The 27409-nt window shown below is 49.0% G+C and overlaps 1 protein-coding gene across 3 annotated transcripts in view; it reads left to right on the forward strand.

Annotated features, from left to right (window-relative positions):
• Nucleotides 1-488: 488 nt before the first annotated feature.
• Nucleotides 489-27409, forward strand: part of Ranbp3 (RAN binding protein 3) — a 51715-nt gene continuing 24794 nt past the window's right edge. The window contains exons 1-3 of one of the 3 annotated variants that reach the window (XM_050125204.1): nt 489-652; nt 11955-12010; nt 26627-26827. In XM_050125204.1, the coding sequence (XP_049981161.1) occupies nt 631-652; nt 11955-12010; nt 26627-26827 (279 nt within the window). In that variant the 5' untranslated portion in view covers nt 489-630. The remainder of the gene's footprint in view (nt 653-11954; nt 12011-26626; nt 26828-27409) is intronic. The other 2 variants (XM_050125203.1, XM_050125205.1) reach the window with 2 other exon arrangements.

The raw sequence follows: 27409 nt of genomic DNA on the forward strand, positions 1-27409 counted from the left end.
GGTTAAATGTGTGCGCCGCGGCGCTCAGCCAGATGCCCAGACAGGTTGAGCAGACTTCCTTCGGGCAGCCTGTGTCTGAAGCCCGGGGGTCAACCCTCCCACATAGCTTTAGCAAAGCCGTATGAATGGGATTGGCTCCTGACTCGGGGAAACTGAGGCCTGAGATACCGGTCAACCCTGCGTGCATGTGAAAAGCGCCTCGCGGCCCTAAGGAAGGAGTCACTTAGAAGTCAGCCTCGGCTGACACCAGAGAAACAAACAGGCAAAGCAGCGAGATCCAAGTCAGCGCCTCAAGCAGCGGCGCGGCACCCGTGCGCATGCGCTGAGTCCGGGCCCGCCCCTCCCTTAGCATCCTGCCAACGCCAGGACCTGAGAACCGCAAGCAGGCTCGCTCTGCCTGCGCGCATGCGTAACGCGCTAGCCCCGCCCCCTTCTGCGGGCGGGAAGAGGCGGCAGGCGGAGAACCGTTAGTGCGCAGGCGCGCGACCGGAGCGCGAGCCGGTGTGAGCTGCCCTCCTCCTCGCCCCGGCGTCGGCTGGTGGAATGCGCAGGCGCAAGAAGTCTTCGCGGAAAGCAGGCCGAACCCGGGGGCCGGGCGCGGGGCCTTGTGGGAGGGCTTAAGGAAGTAAAATGGCGGACCTGGCGAACGAAGGTAGGGGAGGCGCCGTCGGAGGCCTCCTGGCGGCGGGCGGCCGGGGGGCGGGAGGTCGAGGGAGCCCTAGAGCCGAAGGGTGAGCGCCTCAGGCTGCGCGAGTCCGGCCTCGTCCGGCCTGGGGACCCAACGGGCCCCCCCTCCATGGCGTCCGGTTCTCGGCCCGGTGCCTCGCGGTAGCGCCGGCTTCTGCCTCCGCCCGGCCTCGAGGCTCCTGAGCCCCTCCGCGACCGCCACCTGAGGCCTTTCCGCCTCGTAGGCCTTCCCGGGAGCCCAACGGGCAGAAAAGGCGGCCTCGCGGCCTCGGGTGGGGCGAGACCTCGGGGCCTGCTCGCCAACCCAGCGCGCCACGCTCCCTTCCCCGCCCCCCTCGCCTGGGGCCCGGGCCTCCGTCCCCGGCCTGGCCTCAGGCCCGGCTCCCAGTCATCCCACTACGTCCTCGGCCACCCCGACCTGTGGCCTGCATTTCGAGCTCTGCTCAGACCCGAACCCGGTCCTCCTTTTCCTGCCATTGGCTTCCATGCCCTTTGCAGCTCGTGTCCCCTAATTTGGCTACCTGATCTGCGGGTCCTCATTGCTTCTGTACATCCCCTTTTCTTTTGCCCTGTGAACCCTCCCCGGTGGGGCTCTGACTCCCCATCTGAGCACTTGGGGTCATGTCACACTTCCCCAGTCTCACAGTCGGTCGCCCTGCAGCCTGATGCTCTCTGATGGTCTCCCTTGGGGGCTGCTCCTGGCTTGTAGTTTGGGGACTTCAGAGGTCTATTTTTAGCCCTGTCCGTTCTCGCTGCACAACTACCGGCAGGGACCTGGTTCTTCACCGTGCAATATTCCTTCCTTCTGGTTATATGTGGCCTGGGGCTTCTATAGAAAATCCAGGGATGTGGGGTCTTCAGAGAGCACGTTTGAGTCTGGTGGGGGAAAGCGATGAGATGGTGTCCAGACTATGGAGGTAGTGTTTACACCTGCAATACTGTCTATCCAAGCCTTGAAAGGTGGGTGTATGTAAGTCGCTTGAGGCAGGTCAGAAAGCAGTGCAGTGTGAACCAGGGCAGCCTGGACTGAGGCCCCACTCGGGTCTATTTTACCTTGGTCTCATTTATAAGCAGCCTTTGTGGGCGTAGGGAGACCAGAGAACTAGAGGTTGAAGCGACATACTCCGGATGTATTTTAAAGCCATACTTCTTTCAGAAATGGTTAGGGTTTTATGTCTGGTGTTTTTTGTTTGTTTTTGAGACAGAGCCTCACAGAACCCATGCTGCCCTCGAACTCACCTTATAGCTGAAGCTAGCCTTGAAGTCCTGGTCCTCCTGCCTCCACCTCCCAGGTGTGCAGTACTGCATGGGGGTGGTGTCACGAGATCCCCTTTAGGATTGGTCGTGTCCTGCCTGGAACAGAGTTCCCTCCCAGAAAACAGGTGGTCTCTCAATGGGACCTTCCCTCTTAGCCCAGAACCACCACCACTGTTTCCATGGGGTGTCTCCTGCTGCGTCTTACCCAGAAGCTAGAGTGACTCTCCTGCACAGGCCTCCATCCCTGCCTGGAGCCTGAAGTTCCTGCTCAAGCACCGCCCCCCCCCCCCAGCCCACCTTGGTGGTCTGTCTGTCTTCACGCTCCTTTACTCTTGAGGAATTTCTTGGCTACCTGTTTTCCTTGGTGGCCACCTTTGCTGTTCCCTCTGCCCTGCTTTATTGTCCCATTGTGGCTGTCAGTCAGCAGGCTAGGTCATGCTCCGCTGGAGCTGAAGCACTGCCAGGGCGGGAGTTCTTCCTTCCCCATCATTCACGGTTCTAGAGCAGTGCTTGGTACAGAAGCCATCTGAGAGCTAGCTGTTCTGTGAGCAAGGACCAGGAAGGAGCTTGTTGGTGAGGGTTCTCATTGAGAGGGGCCTTGGAGCAATTTAGGTTTGCTGTCCCTGGGGGCTGTGTTTTCTTGTGGCTTTCGCACAGTAATTGCCTACTTGGTTGTAAAATTGAAATGGGGAATGTTTGGCACTGAAGTTTGTGCCTAGGAGGGGCTGTACCCACCTGTTGTTTTGTCCAGACAAGAGTCTTGTCAAAGCCAGGTCCAGGAGGTGCATTTTTGTGCCTCAGATCTATTGTTTCCGAATCAGTCACTGTGTTTCCAGAACACTCTGTCTCTTGGGCATGTTCCCAGCATGGTGTTTGCTGTCTTGTCACCTTTGTAAAGTAAGTGTGTGGTGTTGGTTTTGTTTTGAGACTGTGTCGTGTAGTCCAGGCTGGCCTTGAACTTGCTGTGTAGCTGAGGATAACCTTGAACAATTAATGATTCTGCCTCCATTTTCCTAATGCTGGGAAGACAAGATGTGGCTGGCATGACGTTTGTTGGGGATGGAGCCCAGGGCTGTGCATACTGGGCTAGCGCTCAGTCCCTTAGCATTGGCTCTGTTGCCTGTGTGTTTTGAAGCTATGGAGTACCTACCCCATAGTCATGAGTGCCCTAGATTCTTAGTGCCCCCCGTCCCCCCCCATGGCTCCCCTCCGTCCATTACATTTCTCTGCTGTGGGCCATCCCATTGCAGGCATTCTGAGGTAGTGGCTGTCTTAACATGACTGGGCAGTCAGAGTCATCTCACCTGCCCTCCCCATCCCTCTTCAGTTCTAGATGCTTGATTTCCATCCAGTATGGCACTTGGGTCGCCCCATATCCCCAGATCTCTGGACCCCTGGATCCCTGCACTGTCAAGGGCAGGCCAGGATGCAGAGCCCTGCTCTGTGCAGCTCGGGTGAGGTGCACCATGCTTGCATGTAAGGAAGCAAGCATCCTTAGTTGTAGTCCAGTGCTGCATCCTGCAGGCTCTTGTTGCCATGGTGATCTCATAGAAGGACCAGCAGTACTCACAGCCCTTCTATGGAACTTCTGTAGTTTGTGGCTTTGAGAAGTTCCCTTGCACTGCTTCTCTCCTGGGAGAAATACAGACTGGAGCAGGGCTTTCCCACTCAACTCTGTGTCCTGTTTTGGGATCCCTCAATGCTGGACAGGAGGGTGGAAAAGACAGTTTGATTGTGGTGCAGGAAGGGAGATAGGAGATGACACAGAAGATTGGTACCCAGCAGGACCAACAGTGGCCTCCAGCTATTCAGTGGCCAGCTGTGTGTGTGTGTGGTGGGAACAAGGAGCCATCTTGGGCTAGATAGGGCTGTCCTGTGCACTTGAGGTTTAGTAGCACATCCCATCTTCAGTCTCCTGCCCCAGGGTCCTGACTTTCTAAACTACTTCCATACAAAGCCCCACCCTCTGAGTTGGGGTAGCTGCAGAGTCATCCCCCAGGAGATGGTGGGCACAGTCTCTACCCTAGAGCAAACCAGGCTAGTGCTCTTACTTTGCTCTGAACTGAGGCCTCAGTTTCCCCACTAGCAAAATGGGAATGCAGGTCACAGCCCCCATCTCATGGCATTGTGAGCGTTGATGAGGCTCTGCCTGTGACAGTAAGTGTTCACTGTCAGCTGGTGTTCCCACCCTGAACCCCCATTTCAGACATGGGCAGGTCAAAGGCTCAGAGGAGAAAGGGACAGAGGAAAGGAAGAAAAGCACTGGGTGTGACTTGGTGGGACTAGGGTCTGTCCACAATATCTGTCACTTGGGTGGGTAGAAGAGAGGAAGTAGTGAGTCTACGTTGTGGGGGTTCTACTCCACTGAGATGACCCTGGCTAAGTGGTTCATGGGAGCCCAGAAAGTACACCTCTGTCCCCTGAATCCTGTCTGCATGACCCTGTAGCCCAGGGCTTCTCAACCCAGGCACTGTGAACACCTGGGCTAGACTCCTTGGTTATGGAGGGTGCTGCTCCAGGCATTGCAGGTGTCCAGTCCTTAGTCGTGACAGCTGTGTGGCCTCAGATGTCACCTGTGACCCTCAGAGTTGGGCTTGGTGCTTAGCCTCTCTTTACCTCCTTTCATGGCCTACACTTAGACTTTAGGTCAAAGGAGAGCGCAGGACTGTGCTGGCGTTGGTGGATGTGTGTCCTGGGATTGTGTGCCTGGCTTTGACTCTGCCTTTCCGGCAGAGGTGGAGTGGTGGCAGAGGGGCTGAGACAGTGTCAGTGTGTCAGGAGCCAGTCAAACTGCCTGTGTTCAGTGGGGCTGAGTTGGAGTGAGTGGAGGCAGCTAAGCTTGGAGAAGCTGGGCCCAGTGGCCCAGGCCTGTTATCCCAGAACTTGGGAGGCTGAGGCAAGAACATCACAATTTCATACCAGCCTGGGCTACATGCTTAGTCATTTCATGGCTAGCCTGGGCAACTTAGCAAGATCCTGTCTCAAAATTCAAAAAGGAACAAAAGAATAATGTTCAGAGCGGGGACAGGAAGGGAAGGTGCAGGCCATTTCCAGCTTGGCGGGCTCTCCAAGGCACTTCCCAGCCGCTGGCTGTCACTGCAGGTTTGTGGCAGTGGCTCAGGCCCCTCCATCTGTTCTAAGGGCATTGGTTTCTGCTTCCTCTGCTCAGGCTTCTACTTGGGCTGCCCTCAGTGCGGTGGGGAGAAGTATCACCCACATTTCTCCTCTGTGCCCAGGCACCCAGAAAGTTGAAAAATCTCCAGAAATCCACTCAGGCAGAAATTGTCACCTTACCTGGGGCCCAATGGAGGGGCCACTCATTCCCATTGGGGCTTCTGCACGTGTTTTTAATTAGGAAATGGCTGGAGATTCTGTAATTTCAGGGAAAGCTTCAGGTTTCTGACTTGTTTTGAAAATGAGGAACCAGTCTGGGCCAGCTTGCACATTGGAGGTTTGCAGGGGCTGGGAGACAGATGCCACCTCTTCCCTAGAGAGACTGAGGACTCGTGGATATCTCAGTCCCTACCGTGCTGCTCCCTCCTTTCACCCAGCCCAGCCTGCATGCCCTGGTTAAGTGTTCTTTAACTTCCCAAGGGTCTGTGGTGACTGCAGGGTACCATCTGTCCTTGTTTTGCTACTGCTCAGAAGGTGGCAGCCAACAGGCTTTACTGTGTCCAGGGGCCCAGGACCACTGCAGGGCTGCAGTCACAATGACCTCACCCAGCTCCTGGTAGCTGGGACGATGGGCTTGTGCCAACAGGCTCAAATATTTCTTTTTTTTTTAAATATTTATTTATTATGTATACAATATTCTGTCTGTGTGTATGTCTGCAAGCCAGAAGAGGGCACCAGACCTCATTACAGATGGTTGCGAGCCACCATGTGATTGCCGGGAATTGAACTCAGGACCTCTGGAAGAGCGGGCAATGCTCTTAACCACTGAGCCATCTCTCCAGCCCCTCAAATACTTCTTAAAGAGTTTAAAGAGTGTATACAAGTGTGTGTGTGCACACACACACTCACACACACACACTGATGGGGTGTGACTCTGAGCACTTGGTTGGCAAGTACAAAGGCCCTGCGTTCACTGCCAGCACTAGAAAATTTGGTCACCTCTTAGCCTTACCCTAGGTGAATTTTAGTCCTTCCTCATGGGGCGAGGGCCTCAGTAGCCAACACCCCTTCTGTGCAGGTAATTACAGCCTTGGGTCCTGCACTGGTTTGGCACTGGGGCCTGAAAGCTTGAGAGCCTGGGTTTCTGGAGCCAGAGCTTGTGTCCTGGCGGTACCCCAGGGTGTTTTGCCTGGCCTAGCCAGCAGACTTCCATCTCATCTCATTTCCTGCATCTGGATGCCAGGCAAGAAGAGGAGCTGGTGGTAGGGTTGTGGGACAGCCATTCTGAGTGACTGGCCCCTTGGAGTGTGGGACTACATTTGGGTCCTGCTGGCAGCAAATTGAGATACCCGTGTTCCCTGTTATACTAGGGGAAAGATGGGGCTGTTGCTGGGGCTAAGTGTAGGATGATTGGTGACTTCTGTGGCCTCTCCTCCCAGTCCATCAGTCATGCCCACTCACTCTGTCATCAGAACTAATTTCTTAAGGTCTGGGATCACTTCTGATAGAGAGCCAGCAGGTTAGGGGAGATCTGGTCACCCCAGAGATCTGCCCTGCAGAGGCTATAGCAGAAAAGGAGAAAGGTGTTCGTACGCCAGGCTCTGCTGGGTGATGCCATCTGCCCTAATCAGGTCTGATTAGGACAGGGACCTGACCTGCTTTCTTCCCGTGATGTTGACTGCATGTGGTGGAGCTGGAGCTCCCTGGGCCTGGGCTTTGGGCAGTGATCCGCCCCATCTCCACCAGCCACACCCACTAAGTGTCATGAGCAGCCCTGTGTGGCAGTGAGTTGGAGTCATATCATGGGGCAGCTCCCTTGTCATCCAGGTGTGAAGTTTCCTGCCCTTCTTTTCAGTGCCGTGGCTATTGGCAGCTCTGTCAGTGTTGGGTGCCTCCCGTGTCAGAAGTGCAGCCCTCTCGCCTCCTGGCAGTGCTCAGCCAGCACCTCCTTCTGTGTTCCAGGGTGACCAACTCTACCTAGTCGTCCTTCTGTGGCCCAAGACTCAAGTGACTTCCATGAGAACGTGCCCCTCTTTGCATATAGCTACGCTGTAGTTGCTCAGTTCTGGCACCTACAGGCTCTCAGTACATCTCACGGCCCCTCAGAGTCTGCCACAGGCCTCTGGGATTTCCAGCCAGCAAGCATTGCTTCAAGCTTATGATTGTAGGATACCGAAGGCTAGAAAGTGCCTTTGCACACATGATCCATGTTTCTAGATGGCCTCAATGTTTTGTCATGTGGTCTTGAGTGTGATTGCAGTGACAGGAATCAAGTGACATTGCCTTGGAGCTTGAAGTGGGTCCCTGTGTTCTCGAGCACTGAACAAAGCTCTCAGTTACCCTTCCCTGTTTCAGGTCTCAGACTCACCCAGGATCCAGGTGGTTGAGGTGTCCTTGGACACACCCATACCCCCACTGCCAGCCTCAGACAACTACCCCAGCGTCACATATTCCAGAGAACTTGCCTTCCAGCTGGGTTACAGAGGCCTTCCCCACCAGCCTTCCCTCACTTCACTTCACCATGTCTGTGATAGGCCACGCAGGTCACGTTCCTGTGTTTGTTAGGCTGGGGGACTCCGTGTCACTTCCCTTTCTTCCCTTTTGTGACCTCTCTGGGGTTTGGCCAGACTCGGTGTGAGCAGGTTCCTCCCTAGCTGTAGGGACAGTAGGATGGAGGTGGTGACATATGTAGGGCATCCTTCTCAGGGTCTCCTGACCAGGAGCTGAGCCACTGGGCACAGGGTTCACTCACCCCAGAGGCCAGTCCTCTGTTGCTGTTGGTACTCCAGTGACCAAGGCCTCCTAGACTCTCAGGAGTTGGCCACACAGTGCAGTGAATTAGCCACGAGAATGAGTGACAGGTGCTCCTGTGTGGGCCACAGGTCTTGTGCTGCTTCCACTGTGGACGGTGTTTACATAGAGCACAAAGCGAAAATCATTCTAGGAAAAGCAGGTGGCATGAAGAGTGCATGACCCGAGGAGTCCCCGCCAAGACCTCAATGGGGCCCGCTGGGAACTTCCAGAGAAATCACAGGAAGATGTTTCCAGGAGCCACCCTCTTGGTGCAGGGCTAGGAAACCTGAGACACACGGGCCAGAGGCCTCATTCCCCACCACAGAGCTCAGAGAGGACCAGCACCGACAAGTGAAGACTTGTACTGCGGGGTTTGCCTCTGCTCAGTGCAGAGTTGTTCACACGACAGCTGCCTGCTGGCAGTTGTCACTGTCCTCACTGTATTAAAGCAGCTGGCACAGGGCCCAGGGTGCTGAAGGGATATTTGCCGATGGTGTTTGAGGATAAGAAGGGGGAGACACGTGGTGTTGGCTTGTTGGCAAAGTGCTGAGCCTTTCAGTGGCTGTCCAGCTGCAGTGGCTGCCTGGCAAATGAGGTGCCATCAAGAGGCAGAAAGGAAGTATGGGCTCCTTCCTCCTCCCTTCTGCCTCTCTTTGCTGTGCTGTGGTAACCCCGGCCCAAAGCTCCTTCCAGGTGTCTGTCCTCTAGGGTGTTAGGTGATAGATGCTTTGTTCTGGATGCCACAACTCTAGAGGAGGATGGAGGGGTGACCCACCTCCAGAGGCCTTGGGGTCACAGCTAACACATTGAGGCTGGCTGCACAGAGCCACTAGCAGTTTGGATGAAGCGCTGGAGGTTTGGGGGATTCCAGAGAGGATATGTCTGCTGTGGATGAGCAACAGAGGCCACAAGAAGACTCAAGACAGCACCATGCAGCCAGCTACCTGTACCAGGCTGCCCTCTCACTTCCCTTTTGAAGATGTAACAATGGGTTCCAGCAAGCCAGGCCTTGAGGCCAGGTGGCATGGATAGGATGGCTTCCCGTCACCACTCCCAGATGCAGAATTCACTGGCCAGGCTTCTTGCTAGGGTGACTTGGAACCTTGAAGCCCACCACACTGGGCACAGGTTTGTGTTTGATATATAGCAGAATTGAGTGCTGTGCCCATTAGCTCCTATAGCTGCCTGCCAAGACCTGTCCTGCGTGCTGAGACAACTCCTGTTCTGGGGACATGGGAACAGCATCTACCTCTTCCTCATAACAAACCAGAGCAGCTTCCCCAGCCTGTGAACTCCATCCCTCTGGAGACCCAAGCCCTCAGTCATTTAGGGCAGAATTGCATAAAAAGCTGAGAGAGGAGGGGCTGGTGTTCTTCCTATAGCCTCCTGGGCAGTGTGTCAACTCATGGAGACTAAGATGCCCATGAAGCCAGCAGCTGTTTTGCTGGGAGTCTGTAACAGCTGTGAAGCTCTGTGGTGTGGAGGATTCTAGGCACACTCCTGTCCCCCAACATTGGGGTTCCTGGTGTGCCTGCAGTCTGTCTTCCTGCTTTAGCCTCTGTCCCTGCTGTACTGCCCTGCGGAGGAAAGCCAGGGTGTCTTTCAGTGCTCTGTCTGCATGTGTGCCTACAGGCCAGAAGAGGACGTCAGATCCTGTGGTTGTGAACCATCATGTGGGTGCTGGGAATTGAACTCAGGACTTCTGGAAGAGCAGTCAGTGCTCTTAACTGCTGAGCCATCTCTCCAGCCCTTTTTATTTTTTTAAGAGATGTTTTAATTATGTGTGTGGGTTTGTACACATGACAGCAGTGTTGGTAGAGGCCAGAAGAGGATGGTGGGTCCTCTGTAAGAGCAGGAGTTGTACCCAGCTGCTGAGCAGCTCTCCAGTACTCAGGACAGCTCTTCCAGTGTGTGGATCCCATCATGCCAGCAAGCATCTTACCCCACTGAGCCATTTCGACAGCCAGCCTTATTTGTTTTTGAGGTGGTCTCACGTATTAGCCCAGGCTGGTCTTGAACTCCTGATCCTCCTGCCTCTACCTCCCAAGTGCTAGTTAGAGTGCAGGTGTGCGGTTTCTGCATCCTTGTGCATGCTAGGTGGATGTTGTACTCATGGAGCCACGTGCCCTGCCTAGAGAGTGGGTGGATTGTAGGTGTCATACATTGATTGATGTGCTGACCACAGACCTATTGGGAGCTTGGAAGGCTGGCTTGGTGTCCCTGGGCTGATATAAGCCAGACTCTGAGGGAGCTCCTGTCTCTATGGGAAGCAGTGTGGAGCAAGGCAGCCAGCAGGGGCCTATCTACCTGGTGGAGCTCACACCCTAGTTGCTTGGAGGCTTGGTGGCTTTGGCTATCTGTCACACCTGGGACCTTGGGAAGGAAGGTCTGGGTGGTTTCAAGTCAGAACCAGGCCAGGGTGGATCTGGTGTGCACTGTTGTCCCTAGCTAGGCACGCCTCAGATCCTTGCAGTTGTTCTTAGGGCTCTCCGTGCCTCGCCCCAGGGGCCTGACACACGCCTGTACCTAGGGAACACATTGCCCCTCAGTACTGAGGGACTGTGCTGGGGCTGCAGTCCTGGGAGTAGGTGGCAGGTGCACCTGCCTGTCAGCCTCACATGGGGTCTGGGGACTGGAGTGCCAGTACTCCATGTTGTAGGTGCCCTACTTCAAGGTAGTGACAGGTGGCTAGGCAACCCTAATAGACTGTTTCTTCTCATAGCTCCAGTCATGTCTTCATGAGCCAGTCTTTGGGGCTGAGGTGCTGTTCTCAGCAAGTGTGGAGAGAGGGTGGCTTGAAAGGGACCAAGGTGGCCAGTGTGTTGGCTCCTTACACATCTCACTGGTGTGTGTGTGGAGGTGGAGCTGGGGCTGGGCATTGGCCCAGCTGCTCAGCTGGGCACAGAGGTGCTGACAGGGCTCCAGGAACCTGGCACAGACTCTGGTGAGCTACTCCTCTGCCCAGCCTCCTCGTAGCTCACCACACCTCCCCCTGCCGTCATTTGTGTTGGCTATCGTGGAGGAAGTGTGAGCCTGGCTGGAAAGTATGCCATTTTCTGGTGTCACTTAGGCATCATCTTGGGCTGTAAGGCAGATAGACCAACACAGATGGTCATGGGAGCACTGGGCAGTGGGGACCGAGGTAGTGAAAATGTCATCCTTTAGGCTACCTGCTTAGAATCTATGGTCCCGGTGTTCTTTTCTCTAGGACTGGGTGTGGGTATGGGTCTTGCTGTGTATCCTTCCTTAAGCTAGCTCCCTGATGGTTGCCTTGTCCTCCTTTCCTCTCCATGTCTTCTCCATGTGCGCCAAGCATGGACACATACATATCTGCCACCCCAAGGACTGTGGCTTTCTCTGGCACTGTGCCCATGTAGTGCCCAGGCCTACTTCTACACAACCTCGGGGCTTGTACTCATGAGAGTGAGCCTAGCCACAAGGACATCACCAGTCGCACATCCTGTCCCATCAGGTGCAGACCCTGCCACTGTGTGCCTCTGGGTAGCACGCATGCACTGCTGTAGGAGTCCTTTTTAGTTAGCACCTCTGGGCACCAGGTTGGTTGGGTTTCTAGGGTTGTTGTCCAAAGAGCAGGAGCCTAATGGCCAGCTGCTTGCCAATTGAGCAGTGGTGCACACCTTTAATCCCAGAACTTGGTGGGCAGAGGCAGGAGCATCTCTGTGACTTTGAGACCATCTTGGTCTACATAGCAAGGCTCTGTCTCAAAAATAAAACAAACAAAACCCAAGTTGGTGCCCGGTTCTTAGGCAGGAGTCATATGATGCCTGGTGCCTTGTGCCCCACCAACTTCTTGAACCCTGTCCTGCGTTCTTGTCCCAGTAAAATGCATGCAGAAAGGGACAGGACCATGTATGTCACTGAGGGGCTCCACATGCAGGTGCCCCTGACAGCCTCTGAGCAGCTGGGTGTTCTGTGAGTGAGCTGCTTTTAAATATATTTTTGTGCATGTCGCATGTGTGCGTGTTGTTGGGTACCTGCGCACACATTGGCATATTTAAATGTGTGTTTAGCTGACTAGAACTAAGAGCCGTGTTGACCGTTCAGATCTAGCATTGGGAAAACACTGATGTTTCTCTTTGCAGAAAAGCCTGCCGTCGCGCCGTCCGTCTTTGTGTTTCAGAAGGACAAAGGACAGAAGGTAAGGGACCACTGTGCTCTCTATACACCTTCCTCAGACTTGCTTTGCCCCCTGAGAAGCCAGAGAAGGCTTGGCTGACAACCAGAGCATGGGCTTGTGACAGGTCTCCAGTGTTCCTCCTTCCCCATCCCATCCTATTCCCCCGGTCCCAATACTGTGTTCTAGAATTGTCTCCCTGTCCTGGGAAAACCAGAGCAGAGGGACTGTTGGAAGGACAGAGCTTGGTGAGTTGAGGAGTAGCAAGTACTGTGCACATTTTGGGGTACATGTGGCATACATTTAACCTACAGTCCCCATTCTACCCCCAGCACCCCAAGAAAGTGTCCTAGTTGACTGTCCCAGCCCAGGCATGTCACAGCATCTTACTGTCCCTGCCTCTTCTCCCTGTCTGTGGGGCTGGCTTCTCCTTCTCTGAGGGCATATCACCCCACAGGCCATGTGCCGCATGTCTAGTGGGCACCGTGTGTGGGCCTTGCCTACTATGGAGAGGCAACAGCCAAGGATACCACTGTCCACCTGACTGTCCTTCTCAAGGCCATCCATTTGTAGTCTCCTGGATGCGGCTGTGTCATCTGAGGGGTCAGAGGCAGTCAGAAGACAGAGGCTGCTGGTGGCTCTCAGCCTGTGTGACTCCTGTGCATTTGCATCCTGTTGGGAGACTGGGTAACCGCTGGGGGCTGCTGCTGGCCAGATAATGATGCTTTTGTTGCCACCACTGCTCTGTGGGTCTGTGCTCGGGAGGGCAGCCGCTGCCTGCCCCACCTCCATGCCTGCCAGGGAGACATTGGTGGTGTTTAACCACTCGGTTGTCTGTTCTGTCTTTTGCTGAAGCATCTGGAGGCCCCAGGAAACTGCTGGTTTGTTTTGGTGACAGAGTGCTTTTTAAAATGCCATGCTTCCTTCTATCCCCAGCCTGGTGACAGCTGTGCCCAGAGGTCAGAGTGGCGTGAGGTCCATTTGGGTTGTTTTCTGTCCAGTGTTGGTAGTATCTGGACTTTTTGAGACCCTCCTGCAATTATGTGCCAGACAGCTTTAGTTGGCTGTGTTGGAATCCCTCCTCCCCCCAGTTTCCAGCTGCTCCTCTGCTGCTGTGTGCACAGACCCACGGTGAGTGTAGGTGCTACTAGGGCAGCTTGGTGACTCTGCAGTTTGTGTGCCTTTGCCCAGTATTCCATATGCAGAAGGTCCTTGCTGTCTTCCTGCGGAGGAGGCGCCCCCCCCCCCCCCCCCCCCCCGTAGGAACTGCTACAAGCCTGGAGCCAGCAGAATTCAGCTCTGAAAAGGATGCTAGGGGTCTGGCAGCTAATTGTGAGCACATCCATCCCGTAATGTCATTGTCCCTGGGAGTCACATAAGATTACTGGTTTGGGCTCAGTTTCTCCAAGAGGTCCACATGACTGGCCTTAGGCTCTGGCTTTGGTACCTCTGAATGTGCCATGTGCTCTTTCCAAAGCCATGGGCTTCTCAGTGCTGCTTCTCAGTGTGACCACCAGGCAGAAGTGATGGCTAGAGCCAGCCTGAGCTACACTTTGAAGGTGTGTCCTTATTTTGTATGCAAGTACTTCTGTGCACCACAGTGTGTTTTGTGGAGGCCAGAGGAGGGTGTTGGGTCCCCAGAACTGGAGTTGGAGGTGGTTGTGAACTGCCTGATGTGGCTACTGTTACAGATAACATGCCTTCCCCGTGAGGAGTCCTTCCACACACTTAAGAGTTAGTGGAGGGACTGGCTCTTTACCAGAGCTTCTCCTGCTCTGGCTACTGCTCGAGGAGCCGCCTACTAACCTACACCTCAGACTCACGCATTCCACTTAAGATCCATCATCCTTAGTCTCCCTCAGGGCCTGGCCCAGGTCAGACTTTGAACAATTTAAACAGGAGATGCAAGTCTGAGCATTTGGGTAGATGTGGGATTCTCACAGCAAAGATAGTGCGAGAAGTATTTCTTGAGTACACCATGTTACTTGTGTCATCCTGCCTACCTGTGGAATTAGGCTTTTCTCCCCTGGCTTTGGGGAGGCCAGGACATGGCATTGGCTGTGGCTCAATGTTGCCCCTTGAGCTGTCTGTAGAGCTGTGTTCCTGCTCAATCCTTGCAGCCTGGCACAGGGTCTGCTTAACCTAACAGGCCTGGCTGCTACTCCTCATTTCTGCCTGCCAGGAGCGTCCACCTCCCATTACCTGTGCATCAGTGGCAGTGGTGTATTGGCTATGTTGCCCAGGGCAACAGGTGGTCGCCTCCTGCTGTTGACTGGAATAGGCAGTCAGCCCACTCCTGTTTGTTTTATGGGTGTTGTTTATTGCTGTCACTTGGTTTTGGAACGGGGAGCTTCTGTGCCAGCTGAGCATCTAGTACCAAAGCACAACCCTAATCCAAGCTTTTAGTAACTTGCTTGTTTATTTATTTTTATTTTATTTTTTTTACTCTATGTAGCTTCCTTTGTGTTCTATGAACAGTGAATATTTCGGGTGGTTTTGTTTGTATGCTTACTTGTTTTGTCTTTTTTCGATATTTTTTGAGCTCTACATTTTTCTCTGCTCCGTTCCCTGCCTCCCCCACCCCCCTTCAACCATCCCCCAAGGTCCGCATGCTACCAATTTACTCAGAAGATCTTGTCTTTTTATACTTTCTACTTCCCATGTAGATTAGATCTATGTAAGTCTTTCTTAGTGTTCTCATTATTATCTTTAGTTCTCTGGGATTGTGGTTTGTAGGCTGGCTTTCTAAAACCACCTATGAGTGAGTACATGTGATTATTGTCTTTCTGTGTCTGGGTTACCTCACTCAAAATAATGTTTTTTAGCTCGATACATTTTCCTGCAAAATTCAAGCTGTTATTTTTTTTCTGCTGTGTAGTACTCCATTGTGTACATGTACCACATTTTCCATTTCCATTCTTCAGTTGAGGGGCATTTAGGTTGTTTCCAGGTTCTGGCTATGACAAACTAAGCTGCTGTGAACATAGTTGAACACATGTCCTTGTGGCACGATTGAGCATCCTTTGGATAGATACCCAAGAGTGGTATTACTGGGTCTTGAAGAAGGTTGTTTCATAATTTTCTGAGAAATCGCCATACTGACATACAAAGGGGCTGTAACCAGCTTGCACTCCCACCAGCAATGCACAACCTCTCCAGCATAAGTTGTCATCAGTGTTTTTGATCTTGGCCATTCTTACAGGTGTAAGATGGAATCTCAGAGTTGTTTTGATTTGCATTTCTCTGATGGCTAAGGATGTTGAATATTTTCTTAAGTGTCTTTCAGCCATTTTAGATTCCTCTGTTGTGAGTTCTCTGTTTAGGTCTGTACTCCATTTTTTTTTAATTGGGTTATATTATCTTTTGGTGTCCAATTTCTTGAGTTCTTTGTATATTATGGAGATCAGGCCTCTGTCTGATATGGGGTTAGTGAAGATCTTTTCCCATTCTGTAGGCTGTCGTTTTGTCTTGTTGACTGTGTCCTTTGCTTTACAGAAGCTTTTCGGTTTCAGGAGGTCCCATTTATTAATTGTTTCTTTCAATGTCTGTGCTGCTGGGATTCTATTTAGGAAGTGGTTCCGTGTGCCAATGCATTCAAGTGTACTTCCCTCTTTCTCTACTATAAGATTCAGTGTGGATGGCTTTATGTAGAGGTCTTTTGTCAATTTGGACTTAAGGTTTGTGCATGGTAATAGATAAAGGTCTATTTTCATTCGTCTACATGTTGGTATCCATGTAGATGAAAACACTTGTTAAATGTGCTTTCTTTTTTCCATTTGATATTTTTTTGCTTCTTTATCAAATATCAGGTGTTCGAAGATGTGTGTGTGTATTGATATCCAGGTCTTCTATTTGGTTCCATTGGTCCTCTTGTCTGTTCTTATGCCAATACCAGGCTGTATTCAGTACTGTAGCTCTGTAGTAGAGTTTGAAGTCAGGTATTGTGGTGCCTCTAGAAGTTCTTTTATTGCCCAGGATTATTTTGGCTATCCTGGGTTTTTTGTTTTTCCAAATGAAGTTGAGGGGCATTGCATTGAATCTGTAGATTGCTTTTGGTAAGATTGCCATTTTTACTATGTTAATTCCGCCTACCAAAGAGCATGGGAGGTCTTTCCACTTTCTTGTGTCTTCTTCAATTTCTTCCTTCAAAGATTTAAAGTTCTTGTCATACAAGTCTTCCACTTGTTTGGTTAGAGTTATTTTATGCTATTTGTAGATATTGTGAAGGGTGTTGGTTTTCTGATTTCTTCCCCAGCCCTTTTATCATCTGTGTACAGCAGGGCTACTGTTTTTTTGGGTTAATCTTATATCCCGCTACATTGCTGAAAGTGTTTATGAGGTTCTGGTAGAATTTTTGAGATCACTTATGTAAACTATCATGTCATCAGCAAACAGTGAGAGTGAGAGTTTGACTTCTTTTCCAATTTGTATCCCCTTGATCTCCCTTTGGTGTCTTATTGCTCTAGCTAGGACCTTAAGAACTATATTGAATAGATATGGAGAGAGTGGACAACCTTGTCTTTTTTCAGTGGCATCGCTGGGAGTTTCTCTCCATTTAGTTTGATGTTGGTTGTTGGCTTGCTGTATATTGCCTTAAGTATGTCTAGGTATGTTCCTTGTATCCCTGCTCTCTCCAAAGACCTTTATCATGAAGGGATGCTGTATTTTGTCAAATGCTTTTTCGTCATCTAATGAGATGATCATGTGGTTTTTATTTTTCAGTTTGTTTATATGGTGGATTACGTTGGCAGATTTTCGTATGTTGAACCATCCCTGCATCTGTGGGATGAAGCCAACTTGGTCATGGTGAATGATGTTCTGATGTGTTCTTGGATTCGATTTGCCAGTATTTTATTTAGAATTTTTGCATCAATGTTCATGAGTAAGATTGGTCTGTAATACTCTTTCTTAGTATTGTCTTTCTATGGTTTGGGTATTGGGTAATTGTGGCCTCATAAAAGAATTTGGCAATGTTCCCTCTGTTTCTATTGTGTGGAATAATTTGAAGAGTATTGGTATTAGTTCTTCTTTTAAAATCCCGTAGAATTCTGAGCTGAAACCATCTGGTCCTGGTTGTTGTTGGTTGGTTTTTTTTTTTTTTTTTTTGGTTGGGAGACTTTTGATGATTGTTTCTATTTCTTCAGCACTTATAGGTCTGTTTAATTTGCTTATGTAGTCTTGATTTAATTTTGGTAAGTGATATTTATCCAGAAAGTTGTCCATTTCCTTTAAGTTTTCCAATTTTGTGGAGTACAGGTTTTCAAAATATGACCTGATGATTCTCTGTATTTCCTCCATGTCTGTTGTTATGTCCCCCTTTTCATTTCTGATTTGTTAATTTGGGTATTCTCTGCCTTTTGGTTAGTTTGGATAAAGGTTTGTCTATTTTGTTGATTTTTCTCGAAGAACCCACTCTTTGCTCATTGATTCTTTGTATTGTTTTCTTTGTTTCTGTTTTGTTGATTTGAGCTCTCAATTTGATTATTTACAGTTGTCTAGTTCTCTTAGGTGAGTTTGCTTCTTTTTGTTCTAAAGTTTTCAAGTGTTCTGTTAACTCACTAGTGTGGGATTTTTTTTTTTTAAGCTTCTTTATGTAGGCATTTAGTGCTATGAACTTGCCTCTTAGCACTGCTTTCACTGTGTCCCATAAATTTGGGTATGTTGTGTGGTCATTTTCATTGAATTTCAGGAAGTCTTTAATTTCCCCCTTTATTTCTTCCTTGACTCATTTATGATTCAGGTGAGCATTGTTTAATTTCCATGTGTTTGTGGGTTTTCTGGAATTGGTATTGCTGTTGACTTCTAGTTTTAAACCATGGTGATCAGATAAAAGGTACATTGGGTTATTCTAATTTTTTTTTGTATTTGTTGAGGTTTGTTTTGTTACTGAGTATGTGGTCAATTTTTGTGAAGGTTCCATGAGGTGCTGAGAAGAAAGTATATTCTTGTTGTAATAAGGGGCAGCGGGCTATGTTCCAGGCACCTGGCCGCCTGCACAACTAGCTTTATACCCGAAATAATTACACGGAAACTGTGTTCTTTTAAACACTGCTTGGCCCATTACTTTTAACCTCTGATTGGCTAGCTCTTACATATTGATCTAACCCATTTCTAATATTCTGTGTAGCACCACGAGCTGGCTTACCAGGAAAGATCTTAACCTACGTCTGTCTGGAGTGGGAGAATTATGGCGACTGCCTGACTCGGCTTCTTTCTCCCAACATTCTGTCCAGTCTACTCCACCTACCTAATTTTCCTATCAGGACCAAGCAGTTTTCTTTATTAGTTAACCAATGAAAGCAACAGATAAGATAGAAGACCCACCTCCATCATTTCCCCTTTTTCTGTTTAAACAAAAAAGAAAGGCTTTAACATAGTAAATTACATATAACAAAACAGTTATCAAGTAAGAATTACAGTTACAATATTTATATCTATTTTATCCTTTATCATAACTAAGGAAAACTATAATTATCTATCCATTCTTCAACTCTATCAAAGACTCCAGAAGGATATAATACTACCTATGTAAACAAGAAATAAGAAAACTCTAGAAATGACAGAGACATCTCGCTGCCTGTACAGTCACCCAAAGTTCCTTTGTACCATTGTGGCATCCATCTTTGGCCTACAGGCCCATAGTATCCAGCAGACTCTTCCATGAAGCGGGAAATTTCAAAGACAGTTCAGTCACTTTCTGCTGTGTCCTGCAGAATGTCTCACAGACTCTTTCATGAATCAGGAACCCCGACAGATCATCTCACCTTTAGGCAAGTTTAGCAGTCCTCTCTCTGTGTGTTCTTTGTGTCCAGTTTATGCAACAGTCCAGGCAAGAGCAGTTTCTTGCCCAAATGGCTATCAAACTCCAAAAGGATCCTCTTCAATACCCATCTTCCTCTTGAAGTAGATTGGTGCTGCCAGGAGCAGACGTGTCTCATTGTCATGAAAAGCCCTAAGTTATTAAAATATTTTAAATGCCATATTATGCAGTCTTTGAAAGATATGAAGAATGCCTATCTAACTAAAAAATATATATCTAGAAAATCTAACATGACTACAAGCTTGACTATTATTGATAATTATTCATTAGCAACCTATATTTCCTAATTATACATTACATTTTTAAATAAACTATACAATCACAACACCTCAATCAAGAGCAGAAACACATATACATATAACAAAATTGACCTTAAAATCCATACCAATGCAAATTATTCACACCTATATCATATCCCCCTTTAAATGTAAAAGAACATTTATAAACAATATTTGGGAATATGGGCACAGTTATTTCTCTCCAAACTGCTTCCTGCTGAATGGGGGCGTCATTAATTAGGTCTTTCATGGTATAACCTGTGTGCCAGGGTCATCTCGGTTGGCAGTTGTGTGAAGTAATTTTTTGAGGTTGTTCACAGCAATCATTCAGGAGGGCGTGGTCTGTCATACTATATTGGGATAGAAGCAATCCATAGAGTCTCATCCTCTGTGAAAACAAAAGAAGACTCTCTCCAAAGCATCATGTTCTTAGACCCAAATTTTGCAGTCATAATTCCCTTATGATATCCATTCTGGTTTAGCTTGGCAGCTCATGTAATGAAATGTCTCTCTGTACTTAGCTCCTTCACAGTTAAAAAAATTTAAAGAAAATACAATGTACATAATTCAGACTCTCTGTGAATCTTCCATTTTTATGTGGCTTATTTTTACTCTATCACTTTACTTTATTCTGTCTCTTTAAAGACTTTACCCTCTTTTTAAAGACATTAACTTTATTCTTTATATTCTTTTTCTTCTCTCTCCCAAGCCTATGTACATTTATCCAACATTGTGACTCATTTACATGTCTTTTATGTTTGAATCTGTTTCATTGTGAATCTGTAATTCTTTTACTATCCAGGAGCACTTCTTAAAATGCTAAGCACTTCTTAAAAACTTGAGTTGCACCATGTAGGGGTAATACGGTACCGCCTGTGTCCTGCCCAGTCTAAACTTTAACTGCGCCGTTATTATGGTAATTACAGTAGTTCCTGCCTGAGACCAGCACAGTTCATGGCGGATTGGTGCCCCTGAGCCACACACAGTTCCAGGCACACAGTAGTCCACACTGCCATCAAGCAAGCTGTAGCACTTTATTCCAAATGCTGCATTCAAAAGCTCTGTCTCCTGCAGGAGCAAGACAGAGATCGCAATGGCGGCACAGCCCAGAAAGCGGCATTTTTAAACAGCCAGCTTTTTCCTGCTGCTGAGTCAGGAAAATTTCTTTGCAGCAAGCCCCCCACAAACAGCCAAAAGCTGTGTTAAACTCTCTCCCTTTTTTTTTAAAGCCCTCTCAGGTTTTTAAGTGGATTTAGTCCATCACGTTGAAGTGCCACTCTGTTGTAATTAGGGGGTGGCGGGCTATGTTCCTGGCATCCGGCCGCCCGCATGGCTAGCTTTATACCCAAAATAATTACACGGAAACTGTATTCTTTTAAATACTGCCTGGCCCATTAGTTCCAGCCTCTTATTGGCTAGCTCTTACATATTGATCTAACCCATTTCTAGTATTCTGTGTAGCACCACGAGCTGGCTTACCAGGAAAGATCTTAACCTACGTCTGTCTGGAGTGGGAGAATTATGGCGACTGCCTGACTCAGCTTCTTTCTCCCAGCATTCTGTTCAGTCTACTCCACTACCTAATTTTCTGTCCTATCAGGGCCAAGCAGTTTTCTTTATTAGTTAACCAATGAAAGCAACAGATAAGATAGAAGACCCACCTCCATTGTTGCATTAGGAGCGGCAGGGCTGCGTCCCCAGCACCCAGCCGCCCGCATAGCTAGCTTATGCCCGAAATAATGACACGGAAACTGTATTCTTTTAAACACTGCCTGGCCCAGCTAGTTCCAGTTTATTATTGGCTAGCTCTTACATATTGTTCTAACCCATTTCTAATATTCTGCGTAGCCCACGAGGTGGCTTACCAGAGAAGATCTTAACCTGCGTCTGTCTGGAGTGGGAGAATCATGGCGACTCCCGACTAAGCTTATTTCTCCCAGCATTCTCTTCTGTTTACTCCACCCACCTATGGGTTAGCCTATCAAGGGGCCTAGGCAATTTCTTTATTAATAAGAAATCACTCCCACATCAATTCATCATATTCTTTTCTGTTTGGATGGAATATTCTATAGATATCTGTTAAGTCCATTTGAGTCATAACATCTGTTAGTTCTCTTATTTCTCGGTTGATTTTTTTTTTTTGTCTGCTTGACCTGTCCAGTGGTGAGAGGGGAGTGTTGGAGTCTCCCATTATTAGTGTGTGGGGTTTAATGTATGATTTAAGCTTTAGAAGTGTTTCTTTGACATATGAGGGTGCCCTTGTGTTTGGGGCATAGATGTTCAGTATTGAAATCTTCTCTTGATGGATTTTTCCTGTGACTAATATGAAATGACCTTCTTTGTCTCTTTTGACAGATTTTAGCTTGAAGTCTATTTTGTTAGATATTAGGATAGCTAAACCTGCTCGTTTCTTAGGTCCATTTGATTGGCATATTTTTTTCCCAACCCTTTACTCTGAGACGATATCTGTCTTTGAGGTTGAGATACGTTTCTTGTATGCAGAAGAGGGATGGATTCTGTTTTCGTATCCAGTCTGTTAGCCTGTGCCTTTTTATGGGTGAGTTGAGTCCATTTACATTAAGGGATGTTAATGACCAGTGGTTGCTATCTCTTGTTAATTTAGTTTTCATCATTGGTGATGTTAATTTGTGCATTTTTTTTTCTTCTTCAGGATTTTCTGTCATGAGATCATCAATTGTCTGTGTATTTGTTGGTGTAGCCATCTTCCTTTGGTTGGACTTTTTCTTCTAGTATTTTGTGTAGGGCTGGGTTTGTGGTTAGGTATTGGTGATATCTAGATTTGTCATGGTATATGTTGTTTTGTCCTTCTAGGATGATCGACAGTTTTGCTGGGTATATAGTAGTCTGGGCTGGCATCCGTGGTCTCTCTTAATGTATGCCTAATGCTTGACTTTCTGGCTTTCATTGTCTCCACTGAGAAGTCAGGTGTAATTCTGATAGGTCTATCTTTATTTGTTACTTGGTCTTCTTCCTTTGCAGCTCTTAGTATTCTTTCTTTACTCTGTATGTTTAGTGTTTTGATTATTTTGTGGTGAGAGGACTTTTTTTGGGTCCAGTCTGTTTGGTGTTCTGTAAGCTTCTTGTATCTTCATAGGCATATCTTTCTTTAGGTAAGGAAAGTTTTCTTCTGTGATTTTGTTAAATAAACTTTCTGTGTCTTTGAGTTGAACTTCTTTCTTCTCCTCTTCTATACCTATTATTCTAAGATTTGGCCTTTTCATGGTGTCTCATTTCATGGATATTTTGGGTTAAGCTTTTGTTAGATTTAATGTTTTCTTTAACTGATGAGTCTATTTCCTCTATGTTTTCTTCAGCGCTTGAGATTCTCTCTTCCATTTCCTGTATTCTGCTGTTCATGTTGCATTTACTGTTCCTGATCTTTTTCTCATGGTTTCTTTTTCTATAATTCTTTCGGTTTGTGTTTTCTTTATTGTTTCTGTCTCAGTTTTCAAGTCCTGAATAGTTTCTTTTATATGTTTGAGTTCTTTTTCTTGGTTTTCTTTAAGTGATTTGCTGATATCTTTCAGTTTTTTGTTTGTCTCTGCCTCAATTTCTATAAGGGAATTTCTTGTTTCATCTTTAAGAATTTCAAACATTCTCTTGAGGTTATTTTTTAGATAATTTTCTTCTGGTTCATCCATATTTGGTTGTTCAGGTCTTGCTTTTGTAGGGTCTTTAGGTTTTACTGGTATTGTGTTGCTCTTTGTGGTGTAGCATGTGTTCTTACCTTTTCTACTCATCTTTTCCTCTAATAGGTGTGATTGGGGCTGACTGAGATTCTGTTGAACAATCTTCTAGGTGCCAGTGAATCCAAAGCTCAGATGGTTGTTCCTCATGGTACAGTCAGTGCCACAGTTCTAGTTACTCCGTTGGTTACTCCTGTTCCTGCAGATAGCTCAGTGCTCCTGTGCTTGGCTCTGTTCCTTTGGAGTTTGCTGTCTCAGGCCTATTTTGACCTATGTTGCTGGCTTTGATCTGTTTCTGTAAAATCTGGTCTGGATCCCTTCCTGCAGAAGTCCTTGTCTTGAAGTTGGACCTGTTCTGGTAGAGATTGTTGACTGCTGGGTCAATCCTGTTCTGCCAGTGTCCCAGGACTGCATTTGCCCCTGGCTTCTGCTCCTGGTGGAGCTTGTGTCCTCTGGCTCTCTCTGTCCTAGGAGTCTCCACTCTGTTCCACTCTGTGGAATTTGTTGCCCTAGGTGGAGTTCCTTGCCTCAGGGCAACTTTGACCTGTAAATCCTGATCTGTATTCCCTCCTTCAGAAGTCCCTGGGTTGGAGTTGGACTTGAAAAGGTTTCTGGTTCCAGTCTACTGCCTGGGAGTCCCAGGCTTGGGTGTGCCCAGACCAGCAGAGGACCTGCTTACTTCCTCAGAGGTCCCAGACTCAGGCTCGGACCCGCAGGGGTTCCATGTTCCTGCCTATTCCCTTTGATGTCCCAGACCAATGCCTGAACCCACAGAGGTCCTGGCTCAAGCCTACTCTCTCTGAGGTCCCAGACTCACGGCTCACCTCTCCGAGATCTCTGGTTCCTGCCTATTCCCTGGGAGGACCCAGGTTCACTCACACCCAGGCTGACAGAGGTCCTGACTCAGGCCTAATTCCTGGGTCTAGACTCATGCCTAGACCCCCTGGGGTGTTGGTTTAGGTCTTCTTACTTCAAGGTCCCAGATTCCCTCAGACACTCTGGCTCACTTGCTCAGCGGTCACTCCCCTGTACCTGTTCCAGTGGAGATTGTTGACTCTGGATCTGGTCGCTGGCTAAATCCTGTTGAGCCCGTGTCCCAGGACCAAACCCGCTCCTGGCCTCTGCTCCTGGTGTTCCCTCTGTCCCAGGTAGCCAGCTCAGTCCCACTCCGGCTCCGGCAGAGATCGCAGACTCTGAGTCCAACTTGTTTATTTAGTAATTAATAATTACTACTTTTGTTTAGAGACAGGGCCTTCCTTCACTTTATAGTCTTGGCTGGCCTAGAACTTGATATTTTGAGCAGGCTGTTCTGAACTCACAGAGATCTGCTTGCTTCTGCCTCCTCCCCCAAGTGCTGGGATAAAGGTGTGCACCACACACCTGGCTTATTGTATTTGAGAGTAGAAATCTCATGCTTGGGGGCAGCGATGGCCCAGCAGTTAAGAACATTGGCCACTCTTGCGGAGGACATGGATTTAGTTCTCAATTCTCACATGGAGGTTCACAATCATCTGTAACTACGTTCTTTTCTGGCCTCTGGGTTCATGGTACACATATTATATGCAAGTCGACACACATGAAAAATAAAAAAAAAAACCTTTAAAGAAAGAATCTCATTGCCAGGCAGTGTGGGACACACCTTTAATCCCAGGACTCAGGAGGCAGAGACAGGATCTCTTTGAGTTTGAGACCAGCCTGGTCTATAGAGTGAGTTCCAGGACAGCCAGAGCTACACAGGAAAACCCTGTCTCGAAAAAACAAAACAGCAAAAGTCTCATGGTCTGCTGACTGAGCTGAGTGGTCTGTCTTTTTTTTTTTCTTTTTTCTTTTCTTTTTTTTTCATTTATTTTGTAGTTTATTTTAAGTGTGTGTTTTGCCTACTTGCATCCAAGGAGGTCAGAAAAGGTGTCAGGTCCCCTGGAACTGGAAGTTTATACAGTTGTGAGTTGCCGTGAGGGTGCTGAGAGTTGAACCTAGGACTTCTGGAAAAGCAGGCTGAGTCGTCTCTCCAGCCCTGTGGTCATTACTTTTAATACAGAATCTCTTGTAGCCCAAGGCGTCTTTGAACTCACTGTGTAACCCAGGCTAACTTTGAATCTTGAACTGATCTTCCTGAGTGGGAGGGTGTTGTGGGAGCTGGGAGTGGAACCCAGGACCTTCCACGTGTGAGGCCAGTGCTCTGTGATGAGCCACAGCCCAGTTTTTTTATTTTATTTTGAGACAGTCTTGTGCTGTAACCTAGGCTAGAGTTCAAGCTGTAAGTGCTGGGGTAACAGTTGTGCACTCCCACAGACTCCAGACTTTTGATACCTGAAGACTCATGCCAGATTGGCATCACATGGTCCTCTTGTTCTCCTCTGTCCCATGCCTTGGGGATGCTGTCTGTGGGGCTTTGTGTGTATGTGAGGGAGCTGCTTCTCTTTCTCTGTGCTTGCTGTGTAGCAGGTGAGATAGGCTGCCGCTCGCAGCACCTCTAGTGGCAGCTCTCGGAAGTCAGTGCCACTCAGGCCCATCACTGGCTTTGAACTTCTGGTGCTTTGGACAAGCTGTCCCCTGCAGTTGTGCCTACTGTTCGCATAGCACCTGGACCATATGGTACTTTAGTGTGGCAGTCCCTGAGGAATACAGGGGCCAGAAGATGGTGGCAGGCTGGTGTGATAGGGCTCAGTACTGGAAACAGGTGGAACCTTCCTTGTTTTTGCCCTGGCGCCCAAGAGCCCACTGTGTGTCTTCCATGTGACTCCAGTAGCTGGCTCCCACTTTCCCAGAGAGGTGTTAAATCTCACTTTTAAGAGTAGCAGTAGGTGCTGGCAGTGGCCATTATGCTTCTGGGAAGACCTTGCCCAGGAAGTTGTTGTCATCCCTTGATGATGCTCAGATCTGAGCATGAAGTGACCTTGTGTAGAGAAGCTTTGTAAACTCTTCCTGCCCCTCTGGGCCAGGGTCTCATTATATAGCCAAGGCTGGCCCAGATCTCCTGGTCCTCCTGCCTGCCAGGCTTGTGCCACCACACCTGGCCTTAGGGAGTGTGATGGAGCTGTTTCCTTCCACAGGGTTCTGTGTTTGTTGTATCTTCTTTTGATGGGGGTCATGTTTCAAAGTAGCACCCATGCCACATCTAATGATACAGTCCTACGTCCCAGCCACCCGGGAGGTTGAAACAAGAAGGCCTCTGGAGCATAGGACTCAAGGTGACCGGGCATCACAGCAGGACCTTGACTCAAGTCCCAGCACAGCTCTGTAGGCAGGTCACACCCTCGACATTGCCTTTGTTTCTGCAGTCCACCACAGGCATTTCAGTTACAGCTGAGAACCAGCTGGTGGGCAGTGCCGTGTGGGGCTTGGGGCCCTGGGCCACTGTGGCAGGGCATCACCTGTGGTTAAGAGTTGGCCACAGATGCTTGGCCTAGATACCCGCAGAGTCCCCAGATCTACCTCCAAGGCTGCCAGGCATTAGCTTTTGCATTCCTTGGCCCTTGCCAAATAAGCCCACACCCAGGATGTATGGGACGAGCTTGGGAAAACCAGAGGCCAAAGAATCTGTGGATGTCCTGGCCCCTCTCCCCTGTCCTGTCCTGTCCATTGACAGCATTTTAATGTTTAACTGGAGTGGCAGGAGCCTCAGGATTTAATCTCTAATAGCATGTCTTCTTCCTTGTTCCAAGAGAGGGGTCTCCTCATGCTGGGCCCACCATTGTTCTAAAAAGGAGGCTCAGACCCTACCTACCCAAGAGCCCTATTCATGGGAAGGCCGAGGTAGGGACAGGGACTCTCCTCTTCCCCACAGTGTGGCCTTTGTGTACATTGAAGGAAAATTGTCTCTTTTGCCCCCCAGTCCTCCACAGAGCTCAAAGACTTGCCGGAGTCGGGAGAGGAGCCTCGGGGGGAGGCGGAGGCGCCCCGCCCTGATGCGGGGCACCCCGAATCTGCTGGGGAGTATGCCTTAGACCCTCCTGCCCCTGCTAGCGCTTCTACCAGCTCTCCTCCGCCCCCTACTCCTGCAGCCCAGCCTCCTTGTGTGCGAGAACTGGCAGGGGTAAGTGTCCACACCCCAACCAGGCCCCAAGGCCCTGTTCCCTTAGCCCCCAAGCCACCCGAAGCAGCTGGGACTTATTTGGCCCATTTTAGTTATGCCACTGACCAGACAGAGGGACTGAGCCCACTCTTGACTATAGCACAGTGAGAAATGGGAGATCGGAGGAGCCCTGAGAGGAGCTGGACAGCACTATTACCTTTCCAGGTTACTCCTTGTCCCTTTGGCCACCTCCCACTTCTCGTGAATCTGAGTGTTCAGGTTTAAGGTCTTAGGAACCTAGAGGCTCTGGAAAGCAGGAGGAAAGAAGCCCCATCCATCCTTCGAGCACACGTGCAAGGCGTGGGTGGGTGGGTAACTTACACCTTAGTGGCTGAAATGACTACTTTGAAAGACAGTGAGAGCTGGGGAGGTGACTCAATAGATAGGAGCATTTCATTTACTGTCAAACCAGGATGACCTGAGTTTACATCGCAGCACCCATATCAATAGCCAGACATGACTGCCTGTGCTTTAAAACCCCTAGCATTGTGGGAGAAAGGGTGAGACAGAGGATCTTGGAACTCAGTGGCTGGCCAGCCTAGC

Source organism: Alexandromys fortis, unplaced genomic scaffold (genome assembly GCF_014885135.2).
Source record: "Alexandromys fortis isolate MF-2015 unplaced genomic scaffold, M_Fortis_MF-2015_v1.1 scaffold_243, whole genome shotgun sequence".
Classification (NCBI taxonomy): domain Eukaryota; kingdom Metazoa; phylum Chordata; class Mammalia; order Rodentia; family Cricetidae; genus Alexandromys; species Alexandromys fortis.